This window comes from Microchirus variegatus (assembly GCF_963457635.1).
Source record: "Microchirus variegatus genome assembly, chromosome: 18".
NCBI lineage: Eukaryota > Metazoa > Chordata > Actinopteri > Pleuronectiformes > Soleidae > Microchirus > Microchirus variegatus.
The window spans coordinates 13,247,926-13,272,965 of record NC_139819.1 but is presented as its reverse complement, the minus strand read 5'-3'; the positions used below and the strand labels follow the sequence as shown (position 1 = coordinate 13,272,965).

The 25,040-nt window shown below is 42.1% G+C and overlaps 2 protein-coding genes across 2 annotated transcripts in view; both read left to right on the top strand.

The window, feature by feature from the left end:
- LOC310940407 (rho guanine nucleotide exchange factor 28-like) overlaps positions 1-8,553 on the top strand; it is a gene marked incomplete at its 5' end in the record, with an annotated part of 40,056 nt that extends 31,503 nt beyond the window's left edge. Inside the window, 16 exons of the mRNA XM_083905362.1 lie at positions 163-413; positions 481-606; positions 692-809; positions 1,902-2,156; positions 2,246-2,322; positions 2,431-2,609; positions 2,696-2,793; positions 2,892-3,083; positions 3,589-3,717; positions 4,217-4,350; positions 5,376-5,423; positions 5,670-5,774; positions 5,942-6,106; positions 6,329-6,580; positions 6,682-7,054; positions 7,964-8,553. Of these exons, the coding sequence (XP_083761488.1) occupies positions 163-413; positions 481-606; positions 692-809; positions 1,902-2,156; positions 2,246-2,322; positions 2,431-2,609; positions 2,696-2,793; positions 2,892-3,083; positions 3,589-3,717; positions 4,217-4,350; positions 5,376-5,423; positions 5,670-5,774; positions 5,942-6,106; positions 6,329-6,580; positions 6,682-7,054; positions 7,964-8,154 (2,693 nt within the window). The 3' untranslated portion in view covers positions 8,155-8,553. The remainder of the gene's footprint in view (positions 1-162; positions 414-480; positions 607-691; positions 810-1,901; positions 2,157-2,245; positions 2,323-2,430; positions 2,610-2,695; positions 2,794-2,891; positions 3,084-3,588; positions 3,718-4,216; positions 4,351-5,375; positions 5,424-5,669; positions 5,775-5,941; positions 6,107-6,328; positions 6,581-6,681; positions 7,055-7,963) is intronic.
- Positions 8,554-9,124: 571 nt separating this feature from the next.
- On the top strand, positions 9,125-19,972 carry osmr (oncostatin M receptor; the record flags this gene model as incomplete). The annotated part of the gene is made up of 17 exons (XM_083905200.1): positions 9,125-9,215; positions 9,294-9,448; positions 9,619-9,772; positions 10,135-10,410; positions 12,028-12,157; positions 12,668-12,819; positions 13,023-13,135; positions 14,325-14,466; positions 14,920-14,927; positions 15,119-15,332; positions 16,971-17,156; positions 17,237-17,338; positions 17,875-18,030; positions 19,008-19,160; positions 19,258-19,324; positions 19,420-19,504; positions 19,577-19,972. 17 exons carry the CDS (start codon positions 9,125-9,127, stop codon positions 19,970-19,972), a joined length of 2,580 nt encoding a protein of 859 aa, XP_083761326.1.
- Positions 19,973-25,040: the final 5,068 nt, after the last annotated feature.

Below are 25,040 nucleotides of genomic sequence, written 5' to 3'. Positions count from 1 at the left end.
CTTACTCTCCATGTGTTTGTTTGTATGAAATTATTTTAAGTGCTGGTAGTTAATCAAATAGGCTAGTTGCACCGTGGGTTCTATAAATAAATGAGTCGCCTGCACCTGGTAACATTTTCACAAGATGCCTCATAATCCACTTTCACTGCTTTTCACCTGCAGAATTGATGCAGACAGAGCTGCACCACATCCAGACCCTGACGGTCATGTCCGAGGTGTTCAGGAGAGGGATGCTGGAGGAGCTACAGCTGGACATGGACTGCGTGGCCCGGATCTTCCCATGCTTGGATCCCTTGCTGCTCTTCCACAGGAACCTCTTCGGAGCGCTGCAGGAACGTCGGCAGGCCGCGACCCAACCTGACAACCCCCAAGATTATCTCATCCTTCATATTGGAGATATCCTGCTTCAACAGGTTGGGGAAGCACTCATTCATTGTGTATAAACGCAGTAACTTGTGTGTACTCAGTGTTCTCTCTCAGTTCTCAGATGAAAATGCTGAGAAGATGAAGGAGGTTTACGGCGAGTTCTGCAGTCACCACACCGAGGCTGTCAACGTCTTCAAAGAGCTGCAGCAGCAGAACAAGAAACTACAAAACTTTGTCAGAGTAAGTTACCTGGAAACGAAAAAAAATCAAGGTTTTACAGTAAAATATCTTTTCTGAGTGTTTTGATTTTTGCCTGCGTTCACAGCAACAGAGCAACAACTCTCTGGTCCGACGGCGAGGGGTGCCAGAATTTATTCTGCTGGTGACTCAGCGCATCACCAAGTATCCAGTGCTGCTGGAGAGGATATTACATTACACTCAGGGTAGGTCAGGTCCGTGTGTTCTGCACAAATACACAAAACTCTAAACATTAACGACCTTTAAGATTTTTACATAGTCAATGATATTCAGTTGAGTTTTTGAATAGGGTCATAAAACTGCTATTACTTCTACTACTACTGCCACTCTTACTATTTCTGCAACTGTGTTAACTCTGGGGGAAAGAGAGAATAATATTTAAAAATGTATTGTGTAGATATGTATTATACAATCAACATAAATGAAAAAAATTGTACAGTTTATAGATGTTTTAACTCAGGGTTTCTCACTCCTCGTCAGGTGTGTTTGAGCAGGGAAACATCTAAAACATTGGCTCCTCAGGACCAGGAGTGAGAAACCCTGTTTTAACTCATAGTATGATGATGCCACATGGTTAGCATGTATTGTATTTGTGTGTACATTTCTGAACTTTTTATTTTAAAGGAGACATATTATACAAAATCTACTTTTTTATCATTTCAATACTTATATTTGAGACTCTGGAGGCCCTATGTGTGAAAGTGTGAAAAAAGATGACTCATGTTTTTGTAGTCCGCCTCAGTCTAAGTACAGGAGATGAAACAAACAATGTTGACTTCCGCACTCATTGCAACGTCACAATGAGACATTCCTGCAATTGTTGTCTCACGGAGCTCCGCTTTGTCCCTAAAAAACGTGCAGGCGAGGGCAAAAGTATCTGAAAGAGCGGCAGTCCAGTGGATACATTTTATATATGATGGTAATGTGCCGGCTAGAGTCGGCAAATGATCGCTTTTCCAAATGCTATCTGCTGTTAGCTGCCGGAGCTTCAGTGTCGCTGACGTAGTTTCCTGTGTCTCATTTGCATTTAAAGAGACAGGCACTCAAAACAGAGCGTTCTGAACAGGGCTGTTTTGTCAGGGTGATTGAACTGCTGTGGTGCTTCATCCATGAGGTCTTTTGACCAAAGCATGTCACAGACATGTTCATTAGGACACCAGGGAACTAGGTTAACTTGGAGAAATAGGGTACAATATTTCTACTTCCTCTGCAGCATTGCTGGAAAATTGTTGTTTTTCTTTTTCTCTTACGACTATGTTCACTTTTTCTCTCGACAGAGCCAAGTCAAGAACACTCTGACTTGTCCAGTGCCTTGTCCCAGATCCGTGACGTAATTGCAGCAGTGGACCTGAGTGTGAGTAAGTATGTGAGGTGTCAGGAGCTGCAGGAAGTGCTCGCCCGGCTGGAGAACAAGAGCTTTGCCAAGCTGAAGAATGGCAAGGTCTTTCGGAAACAGAACCTGCACAGCTCACACAGGGACCTGCAGTATAAAGGTCTGGTCTACTGGAAGACTGCCACAGGACGTCTAAAAGGTATGTATGATGTCATCAATACCGGTAAGATTTTTTTTGTTTTTGTTTCGAGATGACCATTGCATATGTATTTCCACTCCTGTTTTCAGATACTCTGGCACTCCTGCTCACAGACGCACTGGTTTTCCTGCAAGAGAAAGACCAGCGCTTTGTATTTGCTGCTGTTGTAAGCGCCATTCCACTTTAAAATCAGCGACACACTTGCTCTCTTTCACTCTCCATCCCTTTACGACATTTAACCCACTTTTTAAATTTGCTTTATCCACATTTTCAGGACCAGAAGCCTCCTGTAATCCCCTTGCAGAAGCTCATTGTTAGAGAAGTCGCCAATGAGGAGAGAGGGATGTTCCTTATCTCCGCCTCCTCAGTGGGACCAGAGATGTATGAAGTTCACACGACCACCAGAGAGGAGAGGAATGCATGGATGAAACACATACGTCAAGCTGTAGAGAGGTGTGTGTGTGCACGTTTGTGTGTGTGGGGGGTCAGTGTGTATAAATATGTGTGCGTTACTCATTATCTGACCCACTGGTTTACAGTTGTCCTGAGGAAGAGGAGGAGGAGGAACGAAGTGTTGAGTCGGAGGAAGTCAAGCGAGCTGCAGAGGCCAAGGTTCAGAAGATCACCAAGTTCCAGGGTAAATAATATATTAATAATGGTTGTTTTGAAGGGAATTATGTTGCAAATAATGCGCAATGTCACCTTAAGCATTTAATATGGTTACGTATAATATAGAGACACTGCTGGGTCAGGATCAGCATATTTGCAGCAGCCTGGAGGAGAAGCTTCATTTGTATGCTGAGCTCACGGAGTTAACCCTCCACTCACCAGAGACTGTGCCACATCGCCACCTGCTGGTACAGCCAGACACGGACAGCGAGACACCACAACAGGCGTCCTCGCTTCTCACAGCTGCGCTCAGAGAAGGTGAGGTTTCTGCTGTGTGGGTACAGTGTCGCTCTCTGAGTTACATCTCCATACACATATGAAATAACTACCTTTTTTTCCATAAAATTGATATTAAATAATAACACTACTGTAAGCCCCTTATGGTTCACCTACACCAGGGTTTCTCACTCCTGGTCACACACATGCAGGACAGTGGCTCCCCAGGACCAGTGAGAAACCCTGACCGACACCGATATGTTGTATTGACGTCTCCCAGCATGTGAGACTTTGATTTTTCACACCAGTAAATGTATTACATAGTTCTTTTTATGTGTAAAAATAAAAACTGAACATTGCCTCCTTGGACACCAAATGAAGCAACCTAATCCAATTAGAGAATTAAATTAGAGAACTTAGTTCTGGCTGTAACAAATTCACTTTCACTTAAGTTGAGTTTGGAAAAACAATATTATTCCACAGATTTGTTCCCCTAATAATATTGCTTTTTTTGACTTATATCTGTATTATATTTTGACTTTTGCAGCAGAGAACCTGATCATCATCCTTCAGGCTTCTGCTAGTGCTGTACAGAGTCAAGAGTCTCCTGTGCGAGGACAAGAGTGCTGCAGCTACAACAGTCATGGCAGCAGCATCCATGAGTCTCCCTCTGAACGTGAGCCACAGATATACTGTATGCTGTAGTTCCGAATATGACTTAATATGATTTTTTGACTGAAATTGCGATGTGATTTGCGATTAGGAATTTGACAAACATTTTGTGCATGGAGTTTGCATGTTCTCCCCGTGTGTGTATGGGTTTCATCTGGGTTTCCGGTTTCCTCCCACATGCAATATGGGGATTAGGTCAATTGGTCATAGGTGTGAATGTGAGAGTGGATGGTTGTTTGTCTCTCTGTGTCCCTGTGATGGTCTGGCGATCTGTCCAGGGTGAACCCCGCCTATCGCCCTATGTCAGCTGAGATTGGCACAACCCCCCCCCCCCCCCACTAGTTCAGCCCTAGTTCTGAATGTCATTTTCAGTATTTGATCCTACATGGATATTGCAGTGCACATACTGCGTGGCCTTTACTGATGTGTGTATGAACTACATTGCATAATATAAAGGCAGTGCAATTCACCATGTTCACTCTCTATATGCCTTGTTCCTACAGCAGATTATCTCAGCACGCACAGTGTGAGCTCCACTTCTCTTGGATCAGACACAGAGTTGACGGGGTTGGACAGCGTGCTGTGGGGATCTGCTATTGAGCTGAGACGAGGAGACAACAAAGGGACGCTTTTAAAGGTTGGACTACTGTAGTTCCTCATTAGCACTGTCTGTGAATGGATTATTTTATTTAACCCTTAGAACACAGAGCATTATGGCTGCTTTTTCCCATTACTATTTATATATTTATTATTTATTTATACGTACAGTATATACAGGGGCTATAATAATGTACAATATAGAGCGTCTTATTTTCAGCATTATCTATAGGCAATCTGATTACAACTATATAAACACACATGAGCAAATAATACTCAAAATATTTGAAATCGGATGGAATTGGTGACATTTGGAAATGCGTCACACGGCTCGATTTTGTGAACAAAAAGAAAAGCAGTCTATTTAGTGACTTCTGCACAATTGTTGTTACTTAGTTTATATCACTACTAAAAGTGCGATATAAAATGAATCATAAATTTGACTCAATAACATGTAAGAAGACCTTCAAAGCCTGAATATGTGACCTATAAACACACACATCCAGGATGTCCATATAAGGAGTTGTGTATTATTCCCACGGCAGTTTACCATGGGTGCATCTGTGGCACAGATCTGTGCCACGCGAGCACTAAGGGTTAAAGCTCCGTCGTGTAACTTCTGTCACCAGAACACTGCGAGTGTCACATTGTGTTTTCTGAATCCATTCAGTTTTTCAGAGAACTGGGGGCAATTCCTTAACCTAAAGTTTGCCACTGTCTCACTCCCTTTGAGTGTCACCACAGACGCGGAAACAAAATACTGTGGAACAGTTTGGTTCAGTGCGGTACGTTTTTTTTTTGGGTGTTTCCATTTGGAATAGTACCAAAATAACCGGCCCCAACTGTTCCATTTTTCAATACCCTTGGGATACCAGAGTAACGATGCTGAATGTCCTCCATTGTTGTCCAGTGTGTCGCTGTTGTCGTCACACCGGTATAACATCACCCTACGTATCTGGCTGGCATGGCCATTGGGCACAGCTCAAAGATACTTGTTAATACTGAAAAATTACACACCCCAGCTTTAACTGTCTGACTGGAAATAATAAGCCCTTTGTTGTGTAGGTGGCAGAGAGCGTCCAGAGCCTGACTCAGCTTCTCTATAGTCTTCAGGTAAGAAAAAACTAAATAAGACAAAGACTTGTTTTGATTTGTAGCTGCCTGAGTATGTTGAAAAGACTTGATGGATGATGGCATTGTTCACCTGCTCCACCCTGTTAAAATTGTTTACAGTAGAGGTCAAACATGGCAGATAAGATAAGAGATAGAAACTGACACAGACGCATAGACAACCTTGTTGTGGCAGCATTCACGTTGATAACATTGAGATGAGAGTGAGCAGGCGTTTCCTTGTTGCAGGCTGCTGTAACGCTCCAGGACAGCTGGTACGAAGTCCAGAAACTCCTTCTGCAGGACGGAGAAAGACCACATCTACGAACCCTCACTTCCCTCCAAAACACTCTGGTACCTGACACATTATTTGCACGTTAAATTGTATTTATTTATTTTTTTTAACCACATATAGGCTACCAGATGAGTGCTCTAAGGGAACTTGGACTGTAATTCTGTTGCTTTTTTATTGGTGAATAATGTCAGAAAAGATAAATCCATTGTCTGTTGTTTTAATCCAGGAGCAGGAGAAGCAGAGGAGCCTTGATAGGAGGAAGGAGGAGGCTGAAAAAAGGGGTACGGACAGGAAGAAAGAAGAAGTGCATGAGGTGCAGAAACTCAGTATGAAGCTGAAACAAGAGCAGCAGCGCTGGGACAAAGAGTGTCTGGTCAAAGAGAAACAGCAGGTGAGCCTCTCGCATTCAGTGGAGCATTGGTTTAAAGCAGGGGTTCTCACTCCTGGTCCTGGGGATCTGCATGTTTTAGATGTTTCCCTGCTCAAACACACCTGATGCAGAAAAGGAGTGAGAAACCCGGCACCAAAGTTTGAATTAGAGCACTTTAAAGTTTTTTAAACTTCTAAATGCTGCTGTTTTTTTCTGATGTGCTTATGTCCTGTTTGTTCATAGAATGAGCAGGAGAGTGTGCTGGAGCAGCGAGAGCAGCAGTGCCTCCTTGAGGCTGAGCGCCTGCGCTGCGAGCGTGAGGAGCTGGAGGCCCAGCTTCTGGAGTATAAGCAGAATCTGGACAGACTGAGGGAGGGACAGAGGGGTGTGGAGAGGGAGAAGGAGAACATTGAAGCACAGCAGAGGCTTCTCCAGAGCTGGAGACACAGCCGCCAGAGCAGCTTGCCTGTTGCAATACCACTGGATGGTTTCAAGGTATGAGAGGGATCAGGAGAACATGCAGGATATGTGAAAACAAACAAAACCCTGAAGACTGCCGAGCAAATCATGTCCCCCTCTGATTTCCACTGTCCCAGGTGTCCAGCCACAGCCGCTCAGGCAGCCTGGACGGTTGTGCGTCAGTGTACAGTGAAGCGGCCCTGCTCACCTCGCTGCAGCAACACCAGCCCGTCAACAACAACAACCAACACCAGTGTCTGCTCTCCACATCGAGAACGAACGACGACGACGACTCCGTGCGCAGCTCCAGCTACACCGCTAACCTGGAAATCAGCGCCAGCCTCTACAACAGCCTCAACACCCTGTTGAGTCAGGCCCACAGCAAACAGCCCCCCGACTGTCTGACGTACCCGAAATTCGGCAACAACCACAGCTGCCCTCAGCCTCTGAATGACTCTGTCCACCCGTTCAACAGCAGAGTCATGGCACAACCACAGAGGACAAATACGAGTAAGACTATGTGCCGTACATGAAGTCATACAAGTTAAAGTGATACTAGTCTGGTGAATCATAACAGAACACATTAAGGGGGCTTATATTTGCGGGGCTTTGTGACAACAACATATTGTCGAATATGTACTGTGTTATATTTACATTTAAATACAAATCTAGCGCTAGCACGCGATCAGTCACTGGTTTGTTCAGAATCAGCTATTTATCGCGGCAATAGATAGTCTTACGTAATTTCCGTATTCCCGTAGCGGCCTCCGCATTAAAAACCACTTGACGCTCAGCTTAAACTGTTCTGTACGAGACGACACCGTATAGGTTTTTTTCACTGCGGTGAACTTGAGGGCGGCGCAAAAACGTCACTTCCATGGAAGCTCAGTTTCTCTGCGAGTCAATGGAGCAGTGGGCGGGCACGGCCGCTGGGCTTCTGTAAGATGATTGGAGGAGCTGTGTGATTGACAGCGTTGCAGAACTACATACAGGACAAAGGAGCCTTTTCTGTCTCAGTCCTGTGTGGACTTTAGCGAGGGAAGTCTGTGGACAAATAGCTGGTGGTTATTTGCTCTGCGATATTGCTCATTTTCATTTCACTATTATAGCATTTCAGTTTTACATAATTATTGCACTTCCTAGTTGTTCTTTGTAGAATTTATGTAAGAGTTTATGTTTAAATATCTGGGCCTGAAATGAGCGTGATGCTGCTTTTATTTGAGTTAACCAAGGCAATACTTACAATGCTTTTTATTGTGGGGTGTGTGTGTATGGAGTCTGTGTTGTGCTGGGAGCTGCTCGTTTGTTTTGACTGCAGAGGGACTCCTTTTGACGATTAATGCATGAATAATGTTACATACTGTCTCTGTAAGTTACTCTTTTGTCTTTCCAAAACATGACGTCCTTTTCTTCTTCCAGCAGGTTTCACTCCACCATCAGACAAACGATCCCTAAGTCCTTGGAGGTTTGAGGTCACAGGTCACGGACTTTGCGAGGACTACTCCTCCACCTCGCCAACTCTCACCCCACTCCTTCACCCGCAGGCTTACCTCTCGCTTGAAGGACAGAACGGGGAGGAGGGAGGCGAAGAGAATGTTGTTTATCTCTGAGAATAAACACAAGCTGCCTGACATATATAACTGGACCAACATTAATATATATATATATATATATATCTGTTGCTTATATGTATGTGTTTGTGCGTGTGTATCCATCTAAATGATGGATTGAAGTTCTGAAGTTCACACAAGGGAACAATAGGAAGACATATTTTATGTGCCTTAATTAGCCATTAATCATTCTCTTTGGGATCAAACCCGTTGTGCCTTTCTTAAAACGAGCATTTCTATTTGCATCTGCTGTGTTTTTACTTTGATTTGTTTTAATATGTGTTCGACGGGAAAGAGGAACCTTTTGTTCTACAAACACTGGGAGCTAAAGTGTCAGGAAATCTGGATTTTTATTTCCCCCTAAGCACTTATAAGAAAACGGAAAACGTTTGAGAAGACGCCAACAGAGAGTGCTATTATTTCTCCATGTCATGTTCAGTGGTATTTATTAGCGATTCTGAAAGATATAAATTATATACATGACATCATTGTATAAATAATAAATATATGTATAGTGTTATGGACAAGCTACCTATGCACAACTTCCTCTTTTTCACACAAGTGCCAAAAATCTTTTACTATCTGATACGCTCTAACTGTTTTCTTTAAAGAACGGCTGTATTTTTTGTTTTTTGTCCCTCTCTCTGCTTTTCTGATAATTTATTGTATGTAAATGACTTCATTCACTATCAAGATGAATAATATTGTGTTTGATATGTGTGCTCTTGTAATCTTTGTAATCATAAGTATGACGCACCATATTCGTATTGTGCTGTATATAAAACTGTTGTGGCAAACGTCAGTGTGTGTGTGTGTGGGGGGGAGGGGTTTATTTTACGTAATACCTTTTGCTGTAATCGTAGGCCGGCTGCTTATAACTGTCTAACGCAGTCACAAATGACCAGTGTGTGCAGTGAATGGACAGCGCTTCACTCCGGTTATGCTAACCCATCATTTCTCTACTTAAAGAATGAAAAGTTTTCACCGAATATCTTTCATCAACCTTTTCTGGTTGTGTCTGACGTGTTCTGAGGATGACGGTGGATGCTGCTCTGACCCTGGTGAGTTTAATTTCTCCACATCCCTGCTCTGGATGTCCTTAAATATTTGACTTAACACCCATTGTGCACCACTTTCAGTTTGGCGGCCACCGGAGCCAACTATCAGTCATCTGGAGGCTGTCAGTGACAAGCAGAGCCTCGTGGTGAGCTGGCTGCTAAACCACAGTAGCTCAGCTGGGGACATAAATGAGATCCAGATTAGCCGCACTGAAGACCACATCGTTATCTACAATGTGAGTAATTACTTTTCCCTTGCAGTCGTGCTGTTTAAAGCATCTGCATAGTTGCATCCCTGTCATTTTAACAATACTGACTATCCTGCTTTCTCTAATAGAATTTACTATGATGATGTCACCAATCAAACTAAATGTATTAACTGTAACGTTTGTCTTTGTTTATCTAGAAAAATGTCAGCGCGCGCTCTGTCGGTTCACATGGATATGAATGGACCTGGACCTCAGAGCTGCCTCTGGAGTGCGTGGATCACTTTGTCAGGGTGCGACATTTCTACAACCAGTCTGTTCCAAGTCCCTGGAGCAAATGGAAAATTAACAATGGTGAGATGATGTCATTCTGATCCTTCATTGGCAATGTACTTAATACAAGTAAAGATGAACCAAACACACGGGGGAACAAGTTTAATGATCAGATAGTTGCACTAGTTCCTGTTTTCTGCTCTCACCATTCTAAATATCAGTGTTTCACAACAAGAGTTGCAGCGATTAGAAGTGTCTTTTGTAATGCACCTCCTACAATATGTCTACAGTATGCTTGGATAGGAGTACAGTAGCACAGTTTTGTTGTCTAGTATCTCCAGTAACTAATTAAGGAGTGATGGCAGAGAGAGTTTCAGAAGACCGAAGATCAAATTAGCTGCTCATATCATCTACACACTGCATAACGACTCTGTGGCCTGCAGGTGCAAAGGCAACGGAGATCAAGATGTTTCCAGTCGACCAGATGCTAAAAGAGGGCAGCAACAGCACATTCTGTTGTGTTCCCCAGGCAGGAGTCAACATCACCAGCATTACGTTCAATAACTGGCCAGATCGATACCCTCTGATCAGCATCGGATCCAGAGTCAAGGCCATCACTGTAGAGAACCTGCCTTTCCCAACAGAATTCTTTAAAGTCATAGGACTCACTTGCAGCGATTCAAAAGGCAACCGCAAGTCCATCTTGAACTCCGTCAGCTGTGAGTTTGAACATTACATTCACGTTATTTGTGAACACTTTACGTTTACAGCACAGAAAGAAGAATGATAATATTATGGTGGTTACGTTTGTTTTTGGGAGGCAATATTATGGCAATGCCATATAACTTGTAATTCAACTTCCAGCTTGGTGATAACAATAACAACAGTGTGGTATTACGTCGCACTAAATCAGGTCCAAAGTGATATCCAGGTTATAGCTTGATAATAATAAATTACTATAGGCTACTGTGATTAATTACCATGTTATAAATGTGAAAACCAGCCTCACTTATGCCCCGCACACATTTGGTTATTGCTACAGAAATAAGGTGATATTGCCATAATATTACTATAATATTATTTCCATACAGTCAGAGGTCTCAATAGTACAGTAAAAGTACTAGTCTAAAAATGTAAAAGTAAAAAAGTAACTATTTTAAAATTTACTCAGAGTAAAAGTTACTTTTTCAATAGTTGGGGTTCTTTCTTGTGTCGTGCAAAGTTACAAGGGGACACATATCTCACATGAATTGTTTTTAATTAAAGGCAAAACTTTTACAAATTAAAGTGCTGACAAAATAAAATATGTAAACATAATTTTTTAGTCAACATAGGTCAACTTAGGTTAGGTCTTACTTAACTAACGCCAATTCACCTGTCCTCATCATTCATTCACCTGTCCTCATCATTCACCTGTCTTCATCATTCACCTGTCCTCATCATTCACCTGTCATCATCATTCACCTGTCCTCATCACTCACCTGTCCTCATCACTCACCTATCCTCATCACTCATTCACCTGTCATCATCATTCATCTGTCCTCATCACTCATTCACCTATCCTCATCATTCATTCACCTGTCCTCATCATTCACCTGTCCTCATCATTCACCTGTCCTCATCACTCACCTGTCCTCATCACTCACCTGTCATCATCATTCACCTGTCCTCATCACTCACCTGTCATCATCATTCACCTGTCCTCATCACTCACCTATCCTCATCACTCATTCACCTGTCCTCATCATTCACCTGTCCTCATCATTCACCTGTCCTCATCATTCACCTGTCTTCATCATTCACCTGTCCTCATCATTCACCTGTCCTCATCATTCACCTGTCATCATCATTCACCTGTCCTCATCATTCACCTGTCATCATCATTCACCTGTCCTCATTATTCACCTGTCCTCATCACTCATTCACCTGTCCTGATCACTCACCTGTCCTCATCACTCATTCACCTGTCCTCATCATTCACCTGTCCTTACCACTCATTCACCTGTCCTCATCATTCACCTGTCCTCATCATTCACCTGCCCTCATCATTCACCTGTCCTCATCATTAACTGCCAAAGGTTCCGGTGCTTGAATTTTACTTTTTAAATTCAGACCAACATTTCTTTACTCAGTAACAGATGTGATGTAAAATGTAGTAAAGTACAGTACTTCCAGAAAAAAAACATACTACAAAAAAAAAACATACTACAAATTTGAAAAAAATTACTTCACAAAAAGTTCACAAGAAACCTACTCAATTCAATTACAGTAACGTGAAATGTAATTCATTACTTTCCACCTCAGCATACAGTCTTATACATATTATGTTTCTGTAGTTCCTTCGCAGAAGCCCAGAAACCTCAGCTGTGCGACATCATATATGACAACTGTTACCTGCACCTGGGATCAGGGCAGAAAACGACACCCGAATGACGAAAACAAGCAAACGATCACCCTTCATATAGAGTAAGCACACAAATGTCAACAAATGTTTACATAAAGATTTATAAAACAATACATATTATATTGTTTCAATAAGTCAAACAATATAACACAGAAAACCTCAAATCTTTTATTTGGATTATTTTTGAGATTGAGCTGATGTATCTCATGAGGGTTATTTATTATTATTTATGTTCATGTGTGTCATTTTGCACTTCAGGCTAATTTCTTGTACACTCTTATATTTGATTCAGGGATGGTTGTTCACCTGCCCTCAAACATTTATTTAAAATGGCATCTTTTGTTACTTATTATGACATTTTTTCATCTTGTATACTCCATATGACCTCAAACTAACACTAAAACGAATAAAAACTAAGCATTTGCTAAAAATATAAAACAAATTAAAGCGAACGCATTTTAAAAACTCAACAAAAAATGAATGAAAACGGTGAACCTGAGCAACAGATATAACGTCACCGAATAACGATGTTCTGTTTAATATCTCTAATTTCTTTGTTGGTGTAAACACAGGAATGCAAACCTGACTCCCATCCAATGCCAGACATCTTCGTCTTGTACTTTCCCGGCCGTACCACACCTGAATGAATACAACATCACTGTGGTAGTGAAGGACAAGCTGGGAGAGGAGGCAGAAAGCTACAGCTTCAATATCTCTGACAGAGGTCTGGCTTTTATTCAAACGTCGTGAAAAGTTGTGAGCCTGAACGATTTGTACAGTCTGCACAACTACATATGACCCAGAGATATAATCACATGTTAATAATAAATCGTTTCTTAGGAAATTACCTACCTAATTTTTTTTTTTTTTTTTTATCAACCATGTGGGTTTTCATATCTGCGTGGGTGTTAGTGTTTCCTGTTGCAGAGAGGGTCATTGTGAGCCCAGGAGTGACAGACGCCACCGTGTCATGGTTCATACAAGGGAACTTGACTCAACTCTTTTGTCAGCTCACCATCAACACAACAGCCACCACAGAGGTGAGGTTCTTCCATTTTAAAGTTTCTTTTTTTTTTTGTCGTCGATGTTTGTTTGTTTTTTGCCTCTGATTACTCTTTGCCACCCGGGTTCCAGACCCGGTTGGAACAAGGGCCTTTCTGCATGGAGTTTCCATGTTCTCCCCGTGTATGCGTGGGTTTTCTACTGCTTCCTGCCACAGTCCAAAAACATGCAGATTAGGTGCATTGGACACTCTAAATCTGTGGTTCTCAAAGTGCGGCCCGGGGGCCAATGGCGGCCCGCAGAAACATTTCTGGTGGCCCGCAATGAATTACAGTTGATAGTTTTAATCCAGGAGCTACTAAGCTTGTTAAATGTTTATTTGACATAACTGGATACAGACCAATACGTTTAAACTGTAGAACTGCAATCTGGTCATTACAATTATTACAAATGGGATTTATTTCAGTTTTTTTTCCAGTTTTTTCCCCTTTGACTCCTTTGACTTTAAGAACCCAACATTGGACCCTCAGTCCAATGTTGGGTTCTTAAATTGGCCCTCAGGTATCAAAACTTTGAGAACCCCTGCTCTAAATGCATTGAGGAGTAAGAGTGAATGGTTGTTTGTCTCTATATGTGGCCCTGTGATGGGCTGGCGAACTGTCCAGGGTGTACCCCGCCTATCGCTCCCTATGTCGGCTGAGATAGGCACAGCACCCCACGCGACCCTCCGGTGGAGGATAAAGCGGTAGATAATGGATGAATGATTACTCTCCCTACATTTATTTGTAAGCTGCGTCCTCGCACCGCGCAATACTGTCAGACCTGATCGAGGGAGCATTTGTGTGTATACAGCAGCACCACAAGGCTGGGAAGGTGCAAGAAGTCTTTATCCCGTCAATTTTTGCAGTTTTTCGAGCAGCAGAGTTCACTTCTGAAACTATTGATGATGCTTTCAGTTTATTTTCCTCAGTTTGCAGGCGCTTCGCTTTACTCGTACAATGCATAGCAGTTGCATTTGTCTATCTTGGCTTCACCTCCTATGCTTCCCTGCTGCAGTGCGATAATGTCACTGGGCGACACGAGATCTAAATGCCGCTACACATGGAAAACACAGAGAATTGTGTGGATATGTGTTTGTATTTTAAAGTGACACGCTACAGAACTAAAAATATTGAAGCAGTAGACGTGGAGCTCTTAGTGCATTTTGTTTGTGTGTTTGTGTCAAAGCTTAACTGCAGTAGCACAAATGGACCCTGCAAAGTCAAAGCGGAGCGTCTGCTCCCCAACACTCACTACTCTACCAGGGTGCGCTGCTCTGCAAATGGCAGACTTTGGGGAAACTGGACGCAGCCAAAAACCTTTACAACAAGTGAGTACAAAATTCTGGAAAAAAAAGTCCTTTGAGTTCAATGACCAAAAAGGACCCACAGAAGACATTTTTCTTGTATGTTATCAAATGTTATCTTTATTTGAAGCAGCCAGAAATAGCTGGGATTAGAAAAAAATAAAGCCTTGACATCACAACACTGGTTCAAAGCCAAGCTGTAGCTTCCTGCTGTACCAGCATACTGATAGATCTATAGATCTGTTGATGCCTGTGATGCACTAAACACATGATGATCTTTACATTATCCTCAACAAGCTCATTTTAAAAATAATAAACAATAAATCTCAAACTAAACTCACTTTGTTAAACTTTTTTTTAAAGTTCTGTTTCTTTTATCATTATCACTGCTCTTCGTGTCTTATTAGTACACAATTGCCCCGTGTGTATATGTATGCACTGAATAATAATAACATAATGTTCATGTGCTTCCCTCAGATCCATTGGTGACCTTAAACTTATGGAGGAAAATAAAGCATATGTCTAACCCCTACACTCGTCAAGTTACTCTATTGTGGAAAATGGTGAGACTTTAACTAAAGAACTGGTGCCCGGTCTTTGATTGTGTTTGGTTTAATATGGGAGAATATACAGTACATGTAAAACCATCTACTTTTATGACCGCCTCTGTTCTCAGGATGTTTCTGGCTCGGCGACCACCGTGACTGCCAAAGCTTACACAGTTCAGTGGTGGCTGGAGGGCAAGAACAGGACTGTGCGGACGGATGGTGAACAGACCCATGCGGAGGTTTCCATTGGCCCACAACGGTGTGACTTCACTGTTAAGGCTGATCTCCACGCCGGCTCCTCCGTCCCTGCTCATATCACCATCCCGAAGTTGGATGACAGAGGTGGGCAAATCATGGAGTCAGCTGAGATCCTCTCTTTTTCAGTCGCCTTCACCTCTTCATCTTAACTTCTTCTCAGATGTTTTTTCCAGGGGATTTTGGGGCTCCTCCCAAGCAATGGGAGAGTTATGTGTTTGGCAGCAAGTGTGTGGCATGAGGGCCTCATTAGGGTGCTTAAAGGTATGGTGGGAGATCATTTTCTGGAACATTTTTTTTACTGTATTGCTCAAAATCCTCTTGACAACCCAACTGTAACCAATTAATGAATGCCATTCATCCATTATCTACCGCTTTATCCTCCACCGGAGCGTCGCTGTGCCTATCTCAGCTGACATTAGGCGATAGGCCGGGTACACCCTGGACACCCAGTCGCCAGTCCATCGCAGGGCCACATATAGAGACAAACAACTTCAAATTCACTCACAACTCTCACACCTATGGTCAATGTAGACTCTAGAGTGACCCTAATGTGGCCCTAATAAAAAACCTAATCCCCATATCGCATGTTTTTGGACTGTGGGAGGAAGCCGGAGAACCCGGAGAAAACCCACGCACACACAGGGAGAAACATGCAAACTCCTTGCAGAAAGGCCCTTGTTCCAAAGTTGTTCCAAACGGGGCTCGAACCCAGGAACCCGGGTCTTCTTGCTGCAAGGCACTACACCAACCGTGGGCCCGTATTAATGAATGCATTGTCACAAAAATTTAAAATGTCAGTCAGTGTGGAGCAGACAGGCCTGTAAAAATCAGATCGAACGGCACGAACAAAATCATTGGATCGTAATTCATCAGTCAAACTGCCATTTGCCTCAACCCCCTTATGCTCGTACCCCTCTTAGTGCACTAATCGCGCATTGGTCAGCAAGACTTGTAGCAACGTGCCAACAAATGAAAAGACGTTTTTTTGGGAAAGCTACTTCCAAAAAAAAAAGGTGCTGCGTTTGAACGGTGGCGGAAACTGAAAGCCCAGAAAGGGCTGCAAAGTGATGACACAGTGACGTCGTTTCTACTGGAACGGTAGTTTAACTTTATGTCTTTATGTTGTTTTTCATCATCAATTGATCAAAGTATCCAAAAAACTTCACCGAAAACTACCGAAGGTTAGCAATGCTGCGCAGTGCTCGTGAATCGGTGTTCGTTGCGCGTTCCTGTGCTCTGGAGGCGTGGCTTCAGAGGGAAGTCTGAAGAAAAGGGGCTTGGACTTTTGAATACAAGAAGGTTTTCCCAGGATCTCCAACTGTACCTTTAAGATTTTTTGTGTCATTGCAAATAGCAAATGATCTGTATTTACATAACACCTTTCTTGTACTGATGACCACTCAAAGTGCTTTACGCTGCAGTTCTCTCCCCTTCACATCCATTCAGTTACATACATTTTATTCATTATTCAGCATTCTTTTTCTATCATGCATTTTACATACCATTAATATGCTGCCAGCACAAGAACAACCTGGGCTTAAGTATCTTGGCCAGGGACACAGCAGCATGTAGCCTGAGCTGGGATCAAATCTGCCACTGATCCACGGCTGGCTGCTTACAGTACTTTTATATATGGTTAATTACAGAATTTAAAGTGACATTTAGTTTTTTCCTTCACTGAGCACTTTTGACATAATGATATACGAACTGTTTTCTGTCTAGAGAACCTCCCGGCGGAGAAGCGGCTGAGCAGCGGCTCAGCTGGTGGTTTCAATCTGTCCTGGTCCGAGTGGGACGAAGCAACGTGTGGCTATACAGTGGAGTGGTGCATCCTGGGAAATGTGGCACCTTGCTCTCTGCAATGGAAAAAAATCCCACATGGAAACAACACATTATTCCTCCCTGTTGGTAATGGCTTTTGATATAAGTGCATCATATACTCATATATGAATTCCTGCATTGATTGTCAAAGACCTTTATCTTCTCAGGGCATTTTAAACCAGGAAGTAGGTATACCTTCAATATCTTTGGGTGCACAGAAAACGGACACAGACTGCTGGAGATGCAGACTGGATACTCGCAAGAGCTTGGTAAGTGTTGAAACTGAGTGATCAGATTTGATGTTCTGTAAATGTGAGTGTCGAAACACAGAGAGGTCTTTAAAAATGAACCGTTGCAGCATAAATAAGGTGTGGGAGGCAAACTTTTGACACAGGATGTCTTCATCTGAGGCTCTTGTGAAAACATCGTCCAGATGTCACCTTTTCTTTCCTGTTTGTAAGATATATAGAGAGGAGGAAGTGATAAAAATCTTTGATATAGATTCACAGCAGCAGGTTTAAAGCTGTTTTTTCTTTTTTGTAAATAAGCCATAGGTGAAAAAACACAGCATAGCAGCATTTATTTTTGCTTATCAGGTGGAGGCTTTTGCTGCAAATCAGCACTCAGTGTTTATTTGAAGTTGTTTTAATTCGAACTGATGTGTTTTGTGCATTTACTCTTTAATTGTCAGGGCAGATTAGGTTTGAAAGAGCAGGATTCAAACGTATCTATTGGCACCAGCTCTACGGTGTGGGTTATCTTTTACAAAAAAAAACAAAAAAAAAAACCTTGTTTTCCCCCACAGGAGAAGTACCGTCCCCGATTCTGGTTGAACCAGTTCAGACTACATCCTCCTCTGCGACATTAGAATGGCGCTACAATGAGGACGAGCCGTCTCATGTGGCGTTCATCACTGGTTACCTGGTTACTGTCGAGGAAGTGCGGCCGGGTCATTCCGCAGGTGGGTGCAGAGGAAGTATTACAGTGTTTAACTTTACGATGACTCCCGATGAGAACCGGTTAAAGCTTTCAAGTATGAAAAGAGGCTGAAAAATGCAGAGCTGCAAAACCTATTTCACCCAAATAATGAAAATAATGTCATGTATATCAAGTTTTAGATACTTGTACTATGTATAAACAAGTTTGTACATTGGAAAACTAGAAAAAGAAAATTCTTGACATTTAACGGGGAAAAAAACACAGTACTATGGAGACCCATTTAAGTCCTTACATTGTTTGTGGAAAATTAATGAAATAAATTATAACCGGAGCTCGGAATGATTTTCCATCGTACAAAAACAACTTTGTCGGGTTGTCAGTATCACATTTGTCGTCATAAGGATGTGACACTTTATCGCCTCGATCTTCAGATAAGAGGTGTTACTTCAAAATAATTTTTTGTTTTGTTTTGTTTTCAGGGAGCCACTGCATTTAGCTGCAGAGCTGCAGTTTGCAGACCCCTGGCCTGCAGTACATGTTCATAAGATACAAATCAGCTTGAACAATCAGATCCACAAGCAGCAGCAGCAGCAGCCTTTTAGCCATCCCTCACACCAACTCTGTGTCAAGTGAGCCAAGTAGATGGCACATGCTGCCTGAGAGAAGCTCCTTTTCTGAAAAGTTAAAGTTAAAAAGACACTATTCACTGAACCCACACACGTTTACTGTATGCTTTTGCACTTTTCATATGTATGTATGTCTCTTTTTGTAAATCTGTAAAAGTCACAGATCAAACTTCACTTGACTCATATACTATTTAATTTTCAATCATAACTTTGACTCGACAACATGAAAAAATGCATTTTGTGTATTATTCCCGTGTCAAGTGTGCACTTGATCGGTACGGCAAGGGTTAAAATGAGATTTCATGGTAAAGCACGCTGTGTTGCCACAGTGACAAGGCATTAATATAACAGTTGTTATCTACTTCTACGTTAGATGTGTTCAACGTGTCAGTGGACGACCCCGGAAGGAAATCTGTGACCATAGAGCGTTTGAAGCCGAGCTGTGAATACACGTTCTGTGTGAGCGCTCTCACTAAGAACGGGCAGGGACAACCGACCCGCATCACCTTTAAAACCAGACCTAACTGTGAGCACCATTATAATTCACTTTATTTATCATATTCCATTAATATATAATACTATGGCTTGGATTTTTCTATGCACTCTGTGTTTCCTTTTCATAGACTCTGCTCAACTGGCCAAGATACTGACTTTTCCCTTGTTTCCACTCGGCTGCATCATTTTCCTGTGGTGTCAAAGAAAACTGTGAGCATTTAAATCTATACAACAAGATGACTCTCACATCTACACTATGTTGTGTTATCGTTGTTGTGTTTCACCTTCAGGTTGAAAAGAAGACTGACAGAGGTTTTTGTTTATCCTGCTGGTATGAACATCAAAAAGCCTGAGTTAGTCAGCTTCCTGCAGCAGGTATGGACAAATCACTGCAATGAAACACAAATAAATGCACGTTAATATAATTCACCGTACTTGTTTGCATAGGCTGGTGAGAGGGTGCACTCCCACAAGATGGAGGAGTGCATCAGCTGTGACATTGAGATCCTAAATTCCCACCCTCCTCCGGACAAACCGTCCTCGCTGAGAGATCCTGTTTCCGTGAAAACACCTTTTCCTGCTCCGTCTTTGTCGACTTCCTGTGTCGTGCCAGTCCGAGACTACTGCCCGCACTCGGTCGCGCCGCTTGGCGAAGGACCGGCCCCTCAGCAAATGACTTGCATGATAAACAAGAGCTACTTTCACCCGGTGGCCGAGGAGGAATCCTCTGAGACGCGGGGAGAAATGACGTCCAGTGAAGTCAAACCGAGCTTTGACCTTTCTGATCGTCAGCAGAGTTCATGTTCAGTTACATATGGTTACGTTTCCATTGATGCTCTGTAAGCACAGAGTCTATTTTAAGTCTAAATACTATACAGATATGCTTTTTTTTATTGTCTATAATCTGAATTTGCAGCTAGTTTTTTAACCACGTTGTCCAGTAATCATGCTTTTGGTTGCATACATGGGGGCTTAAGAGGAAGTCAATGAAAATTTGTTTAATTCTGCAGCAACTGGAGATTATTATTTTTTGTATCTACAGGATGCTGATGATACCAGTGATGAGGCATTATAAAGTAGTACAAGGATTTATTCATGAACAAAATGCAAAATTAATCGAATAGTTAGGAGAACAAAGGCTGAGAAACCTTCACTTCAGTTCTCTGTAGTTTGACTTGAATATGAAAACCTTGTGGAATCTCACACTTGACTCGTATGTTTTGGAACAGGTCACTTGCTGATAGCAGAAAACATTGTGACACGTTATCACGGACATTATCAACGACGTCGGAGGAAGTTCGCTCAGTGGAGTGAATTCCTCTCGCGCTTTCTCACAGCTTCGTGAAGAAAACACACTTAACTGGTTCACAGCAGGAAATCTGACTGCAGCGAACTGCCGTCTACTGCATCGTCTCACTTCACCGGTAACTGCTGTGTTTAGGCGTTTTTGTTCAGGAATGACACGGCTGTACGCAAACATGAGCTTGGTTTTGTTTCCGGGGGTGGAAATTCAGGTCAGTGTGAAGAGGAATCTTGCTGATTTTCCTGATTTAGACTAGTTTGACACTCACTGAGCTTGTGTGAGAAACTACTTTAGCCTCAAAGCTCTGTCAATTCCATTGAACAGTAACAGCTCAGGCTACTAAAGTTCACGGACAAACAGTATTCAGGAAACCAGAGTGAGACTGTTGCCATGGTACATTACTATACTTGTTGTTACCACGAGAGCAGCATTTTCACTGAGGGCCACATCAGCATAATGGTTACCCTCAAAGGGCCAGATGTAATTGTCATACAGAATAAATGTAACTTAACTAAAATAAAATAAAGGTAACTACTCCGTAACATATTGCTAAATAACTTTCTGTATTTATTACTTATTCAAGTTACAAATATGATGCATTATAGATGTAACCTGGTCCACGATGGTGTTTCTTGACAAACTAACAGTTTTAAAAGTCTGTATCTGGTCGGATCAGAGCTGCTCACACACCTTCAGCATGCACTGCTTCAAAAACACACCCTCAGAAAAAGACTTTGAAGCACGGGTGATTTCTTCAGCCACAATAAAGCGAGCTTTCACTGCCTCATCGTTTTTTGGTTGTGGCTTTTGTGAACACATTCTGCTGCGATCACAGTCTCAATCTCAATTTCACTCGTCACATATACAACGATACACCGCGATCTAGTGGCGGGATGCCGTCACTTTGCGGGTAACGCGATCGCCATGCGTTGTGGGAAATGTAGTTTATGGTCAACGCACGCCTTAAAGCAGCATAGACCTATTTTAACACCGATTTTTAAGACCAATTAATCATTCGCGGGCCACATAAAATGACGTGGCGTGGCCACATCTGGCCCCCGGGCCTTGAGTTTGACACGTGCACTAAATGATGGTAAAAGGTGACCATTAAGGGAAGCACTCAACCAGTAAAAACTGTGGCCTAAACTCATGCCAGGAAAGCATTCCCTAACACACCATTACACCAGAGGCAACAGCAGCAAATAAGCTGTTGCCAAAAGGCAGGTTTGCTCTATTTTTCTCAATTTCTGCTGTACACACCAGATATTGACCTGGCCCCTACCTGAGAAGAATCCAGATTCATCAACCCAGGTTTGAATAGCCTGTGTCCACAACAGCCTCTGATTTCTGACCTTAGCAGACAGAAGAGGACATGACCTGTGGAGATCCCGATGTCTTTCTCATGCCTCTCTCAATCTAGAATGATCACAATATTAATATTTTTCTATTTCATATTTAGTCAATCATAGGTTTTTGAGCAGTTGTCTGTCTCATTTGATGACACTATTCCAGATTCCACCAAACCACATTCCCTGCTCAATACTTCATTTGTTTTTTTAAAGTTGCAGAACTGGTCCTGAAAACAAACCCTGTGGCTGTGACGGAACTTATGAAAGAAGCAAACATTTCAACTTAAAAAGTGTCAACGTGAGACGTTTAATTTTGACGTTTCTGGTAATACTGCACAGTAAAAATGTCTTATTTCCAGTATGTTCGTATTCATACATGTCCTGAACACACATGTCCTCAAAATTGACAATTCTGTCGATTTACAAAGTGCATATGTGGCACTTTCAACTTGAAATCTCTCTAAAACTGTACAATAAAAGTGTTTTGTTGCTGCCGTGTTTTCGCAGTTGCAGAACTGGTCCAGAAAACCTGTCAGACCTTACGCCCGTGGCTGTGACCGTCAGACATTAAGTTGTGTCCTTATTGTTTATATATATAGTGACATCGACTTGAACTAACTACAATTTATTGTAAAATACAGCAGTTCCAACACCCCGAGTAAACGATTAAATATAACAATGTGCATTTCAATGAAGAAATATGTATTTAAAGTAAAAAAAACAGTTTGGGCCTGAGCATCAGCTTTTAAAAATAAAACAATAATTTAAGTGTAAGTGAGTCGTGGCCTAAAGTGAATGCAGAGTTCAAATCAAAACAAAAGGAAAAAAAGCAGCATAAAGTGACCTAGTAAAACAACAATATTTCACAGCATCATCATCATCACGGAGTCACCAGTGGAGAGTCACACTGAGGGGAAACTGGTGACACTGGTTAGTCAGTTTTTCATGGTCTGATCTTTGGATCCATTTGGAGAATCTTCAGTGGCGTATTTTACCACTTGGTTGTTCTCATATGACTGGGAGCAAAGTCTGCTCTCAGAGTGGAGTCTGTACCATTACGGCGTCTTATATTAACCTGCTGAACACAGGTGCAACCTGGAGGCCAGTCTTCACACAGAACTCCTCTGATGTATTCTCACCCTCACCTTGCTGTGCTTTCTGAAAGGGAAAACACCAATGAGTGACGGACATAAGCAACGGGGTCGTAAAATCTGTCTCGTCTTTACCGTTGCGGTGGCGACACCATGCACTTCCAGAGGACGGCATAAAGAGCAAGTAAAAGGGTGATGAACACTGTAGCTGCAATTAGACCTAAAAGCAAGACAGCATGTTGTTGATTTTTTACAAGTTAAAATAAAACTGTGTCACACAAACACATGCTCTAAGAAAGGCAACAGCAGTGGTGATTCATTTTTTTTTTTCAAAGATCTTATCTTCTGCAGAGAGTTCCATAGAAAAATGTGTTTACTTGCTTTGAGCTTTGTGTGATTTATGTGCATGCTCATTTGTTTATTTGTACTCGTCATTTTCATATCTAAAGTTCTCCCTTACACTGTATTTTAGTTGTACTATATACAGTATGTACTGTTTTATGACCATACAGTATATCAATAACGTCCACAAAGTGGGAAAAAAAACCTTATATAGTTAACAGTACAACCCAGGCTCTCTTAAAACTGTAAAAATTAAGAACTGCTGTGTTTACATTATAAGTCCTTGTTGATTATGATTATGAGGTGCAAAAACTGACGAATCAAAAACGGGGAACGTGAGGCCAAAGGTATTCTGTTGGTCGGCAGCTGCAACCACACACACACACACACACGCCATTACAACGACGACAATGGGATGTTGCAATACTACATGCAAGGGTGATGTAATGTATTTATGCATAAACAATATGTGTTACTTTGTCTGGCGAGAGAGGTGGAAGTAAAGGTGAGAGGCAAATGGCTGAAAACCTGCTGCCAACTAGTTTGTTGTAGGTTTAAATATCCATCCATTTTCTAACCCTTTATCCTCCACCAGAGGGTCGCGGGGGGAGCTGTGCAAATGTCAGCTGACATAGGGCGATAGGCGGGGTACACCCTGGATAGATCGCCAGTCCACATATAGAGACCATTCACAACGACACTACCATTCAAAAGTTTGGGGTTACATATACAACTTTTTTGTGTTTTCCATTAAAACTCACACTTTTATTCGGTGTGAGAGTTGCAAAATGTTGCCCTTCAAACGTTGCTTTCGTCAAAGAAGCAGCAAAACTGTTTTCAGCTTCATCATTGCACAAGTGTTTTCTAATCATCCAATAGCCTTCTAACGCGATTAGCAAACACAATGTACCATTAGAACATTGGAAATGGGCCTCTATACACCTATGTACATATTCCATTAAAAACCATAGTTGTTTTCTACATTAACAATGTATAGAGTGCATTTCTGATTCATTTAATGTCATTGAAAAAAGTGATTTTCCTTCAAAAATAAGGACATTTCTAAGTGACCCAAAACTTTTGAACCGTTAGTGTATGGTCAATGTCCAATTTATCTAATCCCCATATTGCATGTATTTGGACAGGAAGCCAGAGAACCCGGAGAAAACTCACGCACACACGGGGAGAAAAATGCAAACTCAAACCCGAGGCTTCTTGCTGCAAAGGTAAGAATGTTAACCTCTACACCAACCGTGTGACAGGTTAAATATAAACCACAGCGTATCAATACAGCGCCTCAAAGAACCGATACAGTATCATGCTGTGAAATATTGCAGTATTTTCTTACACCGCAACTAGATTGAAAAAAAAAAACATTACATGCTAGTCTAATATTTAGTTTGTGTTGGGAGCAGTTTATTTAAGCTGCAGACACACTGTTTTATTATAAGCTGATGAGAGCAATGGGTGTGGTTTTCATTTGCTGGCGTGTTCAGTAGTTTGGCAGGTGGAGAGACAAAGATAAGGGCAGGCAACACAAAAGTCAGACAACACACACACACACACAAAAATACAAATAACGTGAGCTGTCAACGCTGAAGTAATCTGTAATACATCGTAACAGTTAAGAGACTGGGTCACATTAGCAGAGTCATGTTTTTGTTGGTGTTACAGAAATGTCCCGTTTTCCCAGTGGCGTGCACAGAGGGGGCAACTGCCCCCCCCGGTGCCCTAATGTCCTAACAACGCACACCAAAGTTCCCTCTAGAGTGGTAAAAACATGAGGAAGTGTCTGCCACTCATATTATGTGAGCTCTAAAGCCAAA